Raw genomic sequence first — 9,653 nt, forward strand, 5'->3', positions numbered from 1 at the left:
TGAAAAGCGCTTATTTATAAGTAATGAATGTTTCCTCTTCCTGTTATTAGCCGATGGACTAGTATATGAGGCTTGGTCTTCACGCACAGTTAAAAATATATCGCTGAGGACTCGTGCTAATCGGTGCGATTCCTTTCTTTTGCAGAGCAGTCGAACTTAAATAGAGAAATTGCACCAGGGAATAATCTTTGACTTGGTGATAGTTACATGCCCAAGGAACTTTGAAAGGCAACACCGCTGCTTAGTTACCATGCATACTCACTTTTTTTCCAAAACTTTCGCGAGAAATCCTCCAGCTTTTGCTCTATCTCAATAACTATTCCGTTTCAATCGTTTTGACACTCAAGGTGTTGTTTTTTCCGTGTTTCACACAATGGCAACTACTGTTACAGATCTAAGACCCACCTTGATAATTTCAATAGGCCAATTAACATAATGAATGTGGGCTAACATTATATTAACAATGCATTTCTATTCAAGTTAAACCCTCCTGGTTATACCCTATATTTGGGATAAAATGCAAACCTTCTGAAAACAGGTCCATAAATTTTTTGTCAACTGCCTTGCAGCACCAAAGTAGGCGCAGTAATGCATACTGAGCAGCGGTCTTTTCCGATCGGTCATGTAATGAACACAGAAAATTATTCCCTGGTGCAATTCCTCTATTTAAGTGTGGACTGCTCTGCTAAAGAAAGGAATCGCACCGATTAGTACGAGTCCTCAGCGATATATTTTTTACTGCGCGTGAAGACCAAGCCTCATATACTAGTCCATCGGCTAATAACAGGAAGAGGAAACATTCATTACTTATAAATAAGCGCTTTTCAATACGAGCGATCGGTTTGTTCGGTTCGGTGCAATTCCTATACTTAAAGCACATCAGGTTGCATTGCCGACAGGAATCGCACCGAGTCAGGAAGTTGCTGGAAAAGTAAATATTGAAAAGAAAGTGATCAAGAACAAATACGTGAACTTAATATCGATCGTGAATCACTGGTTTCATCGGTTATGAGTCGCGAGAGGTATGTGTTTTGAGCTTAGCTCAATTTCGTTGCAATTTCAACAGCTTTCACGGCAAAATTTTCCCGAATTGAAAATCATGGCTTTTTTCTGGAAGGAGTTTCGTTTTAAAGTACATACGTTATCGAAAGAAGGCGTTTAGAGTTTGCGAAGACTAATTTCTGACTTATTTCTTGTCCATACGAGGTTAGTAGTGTGTGACTAATGCTATTTTTAACTTCCAATCACAGACCGGTGCAATTCCTGTGTTTAGCCGCAAGTAGGAAAAGTAAGCGGAGAGTTGCGGCCAAAAGTTCCAATCAATCTCTCGACGAAATCCTCGTTGAAGCCGATGAATTTGTTAACGAAATGAAAAAGGCTGGGAAAAAGCAAAAAAAAAAAGTCGCGTTATTTAATTTTTCGCGATCCTATAACGGGCAAACGGGAAAGTAAATACCCGTACAAACCTCGATTCCAACGTCAACAAATTGAACAATCAAAAAATGTCGATCTGCCATCTACCAACGAAGGTAACTTTAATTTTTTGATCAAATTATATTAACTTATATTAAGCTTATTTAGATTAAGCTCCATTTTAGAAGCTGTAGATCTAGAAAAGGTAGGTTGTTGAATTTTCCGATAACCCTAAACAAAGGAAATAGTTTACAGCAAGTATGCGCTTTTCTGTACACAGTTATATGTTTTTAACACAAGAGGCTGTTATGAAAAATATTTCCAGCTTTTGCGATACTTTAATAATAACAATAGTAATAATTATAACTATTTATTAACAGATCCACTGGGTGGCTCTTCCCTGTTAAATTACATTGATCACAATTACAAAATAAAACCAATTAAGTTATTTACAAATTATACAATAGAAACAGGATTAACAGAAACCAATTACAGTAAAAACTAACTAATCACTTTTTACTCTGTTTCTTAAAAAATTCCTTGAGAGTCTTAAAAAATGTCTGTAATCTTTACAGTTTCTAATAGTTTCTGGTAGATAGTTAAATAGTTTTGATGTGTTGTCTTGGAAAGTGCCATTTTCGGTCTGGACCACTAATCTAATTGAATTGCTTGAGCGCAGTTCCTTGGGGCATTCCTGTTTTATTATTTTAAGATAATCTGGCCAGGTCTTTGCGTTATGCAAAGCTTTAAAACATGATTTCAGGAGGTGGGAGGTTCCGATCTCTTCTCTCATTTTTTGGAAGCCATCCGATTTTAAGTACATCCCAAAAGTTCTTAACATAGTGTCCGAGTACAAAACTTGCAGCAGAGAATTGAACCCGTTGCAAACGGCGAAGTAAGAATTGTGGTAGAGGATAAAATACCAGATCGGCGTAATCTAGTTTTGACAAAATCAATGTTTCTGCTAGCTGCTTTCTGAGGTCACATTTTGCAAGATATTTCAGTTTTCTTAGTATTGATAGAGTGGCGTAGCACCCTGATACCATGTGCTTGATGTGATCATCCCACTTAAGGTGTTCATTGATGTGAACTCCAAGCAGTTTGCAAGATTTAATATGTTCTAGTTTATAACCACTGACTGCAATGTTAGGATCATACTCGTCAAGTGATGTACTCTAGACATTTGCGGGGTGGTTTGTCAATAATTACTCAAAGGTTTGCAAACTTTGTGAAGTAAGACCAAGTTCTTGCTGTAAAAGTAAAATTTATTGAATATCACTAGAAATATATTAGTTGCATGTTTCGTGTTGTTGTTTTAAAAGAAATTTTTTTTAGATTTGTCGTTCCTTTCAAAATCGCAAATCCGAAAAATCTTGTGATTGCAAATGCATTCTTGGATTTTACCAAAGGAACGCACCCTTGATTAGTGCAGGTGGATCACAAATTTCACTTACATGTCATCTGCAGTTCTTATACATGTATGAGTTTGGTAATTCACATGTTTCATTATAAAAGTATATTAAACTCCATTGCAGATAACATAGATTTGGATGAAGATGATGAAGTGAGTGTAGAACAAACATCCCCTAATCTTGTGGGTAAGTATTTTGTATTTCTTTTAGGGTCACAATGCATGTGTATTAATGATATGAGTCAATATGAGGCATGAGTTAGGGAATGACATGCAATAACAGTGTTAACTGTCTAGTAAATAACAAAAGCCATAATTATTGTAGAATAATTTTCTTTTTACAGATGATAATCTTGAGGCAACTTTAGCCAAATGTGATGAGTTTTTGCACTCATTTGATCTTCCTCCATCTTCAAGAAATTGGGAGACCAGGATGTCCAATTTAACGTCCAGCTGGGACAATTCAAGGAAATTGCTCTTTGAGGCTGCCCTGAGTTGTGAGGCACTTCCATCTCCAGATTGTTGCCGAATGTGCTTGAAAGGGACAGTGCGAGTGCGATGCATGGAGTGTGCAGTTGGATTTATGTGTCTATCGTGTGATGAAAAGGTGCACCAGTTTTTGCCTTTCCACAACAGAGATGGGTATTTGAATGGCTATTTTCAAGCCATACCTCCAACTATCACACTTGATGACAATGGAACTATGCAAACTACCTGTAAGTCCACCATTAAATGGATTGGAGTGAATGAGTCAGACATACATGTATTATTCAACACCTATAATAATTATAATGGCGCCAAAGTTCCTTTACCCTGTTATAGAATTGTTATTTATAAACACCATGTTGTTACCTAGGGCACCGTTGAAGTCTGTTCTTATTTTTCTGCTTGTATGTAGCACCTATTGCTGGGGCGATTTAATCAAGAAGATATACTGTGTTCCAATGTGCAACCTCACCCCATTTACATTACTTCCCCTCTGAATATGGTAACCAATTTTCCATTGCTTGACAAGAGTTTTACTATGAACCAGGTTCCACTGTACGCGATGATCATAATGTTGGCCATTATTTTGCTATGTTTTCCTTTAATATAATTCTGTTATGTATTGAATGTCATCAATGATACAACTGCTAACAAATTTAACCACCATTTGCATTGCTACACAATGAGTTTGTCAATCAAACATTAAGCTGGCTTCAAATTTTGCTCATGCCATACTATAAATGGATGTGTTGTTGTGGCCATCAGCAAAATTCAAAGCCAGCTTAATGTTGGATTGGTAGAAATTTTGTAAACGTTTCACAGGTGTTTTGGGTTGAATGACATTGCTTAGGCTGAGTTAGCAAATGCAAACAGTGTTAGACAGCTTAGTTATAAAATTGTCAACATGCTTACATTTGCTCTCTGTTTTTATCTACCCTCAAGCCAAGCTATATCCAGTTGTCAAACTGTCAGAATTCTGTTCCAAGTGTAAGGAATCTGGAACATTACATCAAATTCCTGTAAATACCAAAGAGAGTCTGATCATTGTAAATGAAAAAGGTATCAACTCTGTACTTTTATTTATATTTCTACCTGCTGTTTGAACATTAGATGTATATCTAATGTTGCACCTTTTTGTAATCTTTGTCTTATGCATGATGTGTTGTTGTGTTTCTGTGTACCTCTAGGTCGGTTTGATTTAAACAAATCTGTAATCCACTACAAGAGTTGCAACGACGTTGCTCCATCCTGGACACTAACTGATGTTGTCCAAGCAGGGTATTGGCCTGGAAGTCCTACTAGTACTGATACAAGCTATGTGTTTGATCAGGGACTTTTTCAGCTTTGAGAATCGCTCCAGAAGAGAATGCCAGGGACGTCTGAAACGTCATTTATCAGAGCACTCGAGGATGTGTCTAGGATGAAAGGACGGGTACTGTTTATAGCTCATTCCAATTCTTTATCCAATGTAGCAGGTGTTTGGGACCAATAATTTATAAACACACTAATGCGTATGAGAGCTTATACACTTTCAATTCAGACTGTGTTGTTCTTTTCTCCTGCTTTATCAGTTGGTAACCTAGCTTTGTAATTTATTAGCTATTATTTATTGTATGTTTTGCAAGGATTAGTTTACAACTTACAGTACATCACTAGATTTATTTTGTTGAATCTCCAAAGTGATGCATGCAACACCGCTCATGCAAAAATTGATTGTTTCTTTATGGCTGACTTATCTTTCATTATCATTGAAACTACAAAGTTCTGAGTATATACTGAACATATTGGGCACTGGTTTCATTGTTTTGTTGGTTTCTGTTTTGCAGGAGCCAACAATCAATCCTTCAACTTTCCGTCGCTCATTTAAAGAGTGGAAGTTTTGCCAATATGAACTCAGTCAACTTCAAGGCATGGATTGGTCAAAGTGTCCAACATGCTCTATCAGGCAGCATTCCTGTCATGTTGATGGTAACATGAAATTGTATCGTTACCAGGCATCAGGGAGGTAGGTCATGAAATCTATTATTACAGTTGTATATATCACCTGTATTTGTGTTTTAATACCTGTAGCAGCAAAATCAATTAATCTCAGAAAACATTTGATTTAACATAATAATAATATGATCAAGATATAGTTGTCTAACAAAGAAACATGTTTTTGTCTTTATTTTTGAAAAATGTATATAAATGTATTATAATAATCCTGCTATTGTTTGCAGTCAAAGAAGGCCATCTTATTATGGTGATGTGTTTATTGCCAATAATAAGGATGTTGACTATCACATGAAAACAGTTTATGCAAAGCAGCCAAAATCTAAGGTTTGTCAGCTGTATGGCATGTAGTAGAATCATGCATGTAGCATTATTTTTTAACATAGGCCCAGTGGTTTTCTTGCTTCTCACACTTGATTGTCCTTTTTTACTAAGTAATATCAAAGCTCTTATTACCAAAAAAAAGTGTAATCTGAACACCTCTATTTTTAACATACATTTCACTTTTACTCAAAGATCTAAAATTCATTGAAACTCTTCTCCCTGTAATCTAATAAGGACACCAATGACTTTGCTCTGTCCTTTGTTTTGATGTAGTGTCAAGTTATTGCATGCTATTTCTTATTTGCTAATGTCAGTTTTAATATCCAATTTTCACTTGTAAATTGTTTTCCTACTGACCAAGAGATAAATACCTGTGCTGCTAATTTGACAGTATATAAAACTTAGCTGATGTGATAAGGCAGCTGTTTTTGTGTTTGCACTGTTTGCAGGATAGTGATAATAGATGTGGAGATTCCCACTGGCGGGCGGCCAACAACAGAGGCAGAAAGTCAGCCAAATTGGATGAGACTGGACTGGAGATACCAGGTGAAACCGCACCTTTCAAAACATGCTGAATCCGAAATTCAAATCACAACCTACGGTTACATTGTAGATTGCCATCAATCAAACAAATGCTATCAAAACCAACGTATCAGTTAGTTTCTAAAGCTTCCTGTGCAATGATTTATGGAAGCAAAACCACAACCGTTTGCGAAAGGCACAGTAAGCATGCAAAAGATAGGTAAGGCCATGTTGTGCTGCATTAACTATGGATGATGGTGTATTGCATTACCAATGGCTAGTGTACTGACACATCAAAATTACTGTTTGTTAGAAATAGAAGCCTTGCATAGTGCTACCAGCAGCATTCAGCTTCAAGATGAAATTGAAATGCTAGCGTCATCTATTGAACAGACCACTCGTTCAATGAGCAAATTGGCAGGTAAGTGCATGACCCTTTTGTTAGCTACTAACATATTTCTCCTTGAGAATTTCTCCCTTGGTTTTTTTTTTTAGAGTCATCAAAACAACGATCCAAACTGCGATCAAAAATATCTGCTGACAAGGCAAAGCTAACATCTCGGGTGCAGCAGTACAATGAAGAGGCAGCAGGAAACCAAGATGCTGACCCTAACCCATGTACAGTTGCAGATGTCATAAATGGAAACTTCCCCTGGGGAAATAATGCAGGTGAACTATTTATTTATCGTTGGTAAAAGGTAGACTACTGATTGCTGTCCACGGCTGCTAATTGCTCAGGTTGCTGATTTACTAATTCAGACTGGGCGATCTTGCTGCGCCGTGCTGATGAAGCCCAAAAAGGCCGAAACAGCTTGTTATTTGAGTAACCTTGATGCAGAAGTTGCCCAAGCAAACCCTTAACATTTCCTGTATGGCCAACTTGTAGTGTTACCCGGGTGGAATTTAAAGTTTGTTTGTGTCTAAAGTGTTGGAACCACTTATCATGAGTTGTATCGGTGTCACAGTCATCGGTACTCATATTACAGGGTAACAACTTTCCTGACCAATTACCATGGTTGAACAGGCCCTTGTCAATATGGCTCATTGCTTGTTATAGCCCTCATAGCAATACAACCGTTTTTACTTAAATAGGGTGCTTAACTTCGCTCTTTCTCTCTTTGTTCAATCATTAATGTTCCTATAGATACACCAGTACGTATCAAGAGATTAGTCGTTGAAAAGTTTGAAATGACAAAGCGATGGGAGGAAGAAGTTTCCCTGGTCAAAATGGAGATGGCCCACTTCATAAAATTCTACATGGAGGTTGCTTTGCCTCAGCTTCAGAGGATTGCAGATGAGTTGAAGGACAGCCTCGACAGTTAGTTTGATTCAAATGAATTCAATGTTTTACATTCATGTAAATACTTTTGAATACTTTTGATCACTTCCCCCCTTGACCAAAGTTAAACCGTCAAGAACTACATGGTCACCAGGTTTCAAGGTCAATGGTCAAAAGCAAAGGTCACAAGGACTAAAAAGGCCTTAACGACCCAAATGACTCAATTGACTTGGATGACGTAATTAACAAGGATGATCGAACTGACTTGGATGATCCTACTGACTTTAACGACACAACTGACTCAATTGACTTGGATGACCCAACTGAGTTGGATCATCCAATTGACTTGGATGACCCAACAGACTTTAACGATCCAACTGACTTGGATGGTCCAGCTGACTTCGATGGTCCAACTGACTTGGATGATCCAATTGACTTGGATGGTCCAACTGACTTGGACATCCCAACTGACTTAAATGACTCGATTGACTTGGATGACCCAATTGACTTTGATGACCCAACTGACTTAAACCTTTCACTCCCACCGGGAAATGCAATATTTTTGGAAAACGACAACTGTGCACCCATATATCACATGTAATATACCAATTGAAAGCTTTAGTTTGGGGCATTGCATAAATCATTCCAGCAAAGACAAAGGAAGTAAGAGATGATATTGAAAAGTGTCTAAAACTAGTAGTAATCAAAGATTATAGTGCGTCGCCTTAGGCATCCAGCTGGGTTGCATAAATCATGTTATGATTACATGAACCTGTACAAAACAATAGGTTATTGTCTAAGAACAATTGTTAACATCTGTGTTATCATAAAAACGTTATATGCAACCAGTCCCAGGTGTTTACAGGGCATCCTACCAATGGTGCGGCGGGGTTCTGTCGTTCCAGTTACTTCTTTGTTTTCCCAGTGCAGGTAATTACCCATGCAGATGTGTTTTTTTCTTTTTTATTTGTGTGTTTGATACAACCGTTTTCAAATGGGACCTTTTCTTTTAAAAACCATTTTTGACCATGTTTGATATTTATTTTTTATATCAATCCTTTCCGATATACAACGTCTTTTCTCGTTTTCTCGCACTTAGGAACATGCATGTCCACAGAGGTAGGAACAAGGTACGAAACGTGGTTTTCTCCACACTGAAGAAGGTAATATACCCGAAACGTCTGTGTTTTTTTCAAAACCATTTTTGACACTTTTTGATATTTATTTTTTATATCAATTCTATCGGATATACGACCTTTTTTCTCGATTTCTCGCGCTTAGGAACATGTACAGAGGTAGGTACTGGGTACAAAACGCGCTGGGCATGATGGACCGTTACAATGCTATTGTGACGTTGCAATATGGCACCGACATACAACCTATTTTCTCGATTTCTCGCGCTAAAGAACGTGCGCGCTGGGAATGATGGACAGTATTGGCACGACTATAGAAAAAAAGGAAAAATGTGTCATTTCTCGTGTATATTGGATATACCCCTAAACTATAGCTTAATTTGCAGATCTCAGTACATAGTTTCTTCTCAATGTTGACTTGGTATTTAAAGCGCAATAGGAAAAAGTTTCAAAATATGGAGGGGTGGTTAATCATGTCTGGTATAAAAGGGGGTAAGATTTTATGCTTTCAATGTACAGATCTCTCCAAGATCTGTTTGGTGTCCAAATTTGATACAAATAGACCCAATATTGAGCAAGTAATGTCATATGGCACTCTTGGGAGTGAGAGGATTGAACGAAAGTGCAAAATCTGGAGTCCGGGGGACTTCTCCTGAAGCGGAAATGTGAGATTTCGTTGGTTTTCAGCAGGCCATAAGTCACGTGATATTTCACATACGGCCATGAAATTCAAGACATGTAGTACGCTTGTTAGGTAAGTAGTGTGTGAAGTGGCAGCGCGTGAGACGTTGAAACCTGGTGAGTTACCAATCATGAGACAAATCCATCTGTCCGATTGACTTGGATGGCCCAATTGACTTGGATGATACAACTGATTTGGATGGTCCAATTGACTTGGATGTAATCATTCCTTTTATAAAACATAAAAACGACTCTAGCTTATGCAATCAGCATCTGGAAACCTTGCTTTTCTATTTATTTTGAGTCAAATTTTGTCGAAAATGGATCATAACTTGGTTATTTAGCAGAATGGACCATTCTTGGGATGGATTTTTAAAACAGACTAAACTTTACGTGAAGTATTTTTTATTAA

The 9,653-nt window shown here is 37.5% G+C and overlaps 2 protein-coding genes and 1 pseudogene across 3 annotated transcripts; 2 read left to right on the plus strand and 1 right to left on the minus strand.

The window, feature by feature from the left end:
* LOC146453453 (uncharacterized) overlaps window positions 1-9,653 on the minus strand; it is a 315,682-nt pseudogene that overhangs the window by 106,618 nt on the left and 199,411 nt on the right.
* LOC146453461 (uncharacterized) lies at window positions 1,300-5,747 on the plus strand. 2 transcript variants are annotated; one of them, XM_085096624.1, is made up of 6 exons: window positions 1,300-1,529; window positions 2,949-3,011; window positions 3,169-3,540; window positions 4,253-4,369; window positions 4,498-4,742; window positions 5,137-5,747. In XM_085096624.1, the coding sequence occupies exons 3-5, from the start codon at window positions 3,258-3,260 to the stop codon at window positions 4,656-4,658; spliced, it is 561 nt and encodes a 186-aa protein (XP_084952750.1). In that variant the 5' UTR covers window positions 1,300-1,529; window positions 2,949-3,011; window positions 3,169-3,257; the 3' UTR covers window positions 4,659-4,742; window positions 5,137-5,747. The 2 variants fall into 2 exon arrangements, with proteins under 2 accessions (XP_084952750.1, XP_084952751.1); XM_085096625.1 differs by having other exon boundaries at window positions 4,641-4,742.
* LOC146453462 (uncharacterized) lies at window positions 5,137-7,493 on the plus strand. The gene is made up of 6 exons (XM_085096578.1): window positions 5,137-5,315; window positions 5,530-5,629; window positions 6,076-6,172; window positions 6,420-6,569; window positions 6,644-6,817; window positions 7,293-7,493. Exons 1-6 carry the CDS (start codon window positions 5,221-5,223, stop codon window positions 7,469-7,471), a joined length of 795 nt encoding a protein of 264 aa, XP_084952704.1. The 5' UTR covers window positions 5,137-5,220; the 3' UTR covers window positions 7,472-7,493.

The sequence above is a fragment of the Pavona decussata genome, unplaced genomic scaffold (assembly GCF_977016875.1).
Source record: "Pavona decussata unplaced genomic scaffold, jaPavDecu1.1 SCAFFOLD_330, whole genome shotgun sequence".
NCBI classification, from domain to species: Eukaryota; Metazoa; Cnidaria; class Anthozoa; order Scleractinia; family Agariciidae; genus Pavona; species Pavona decussata.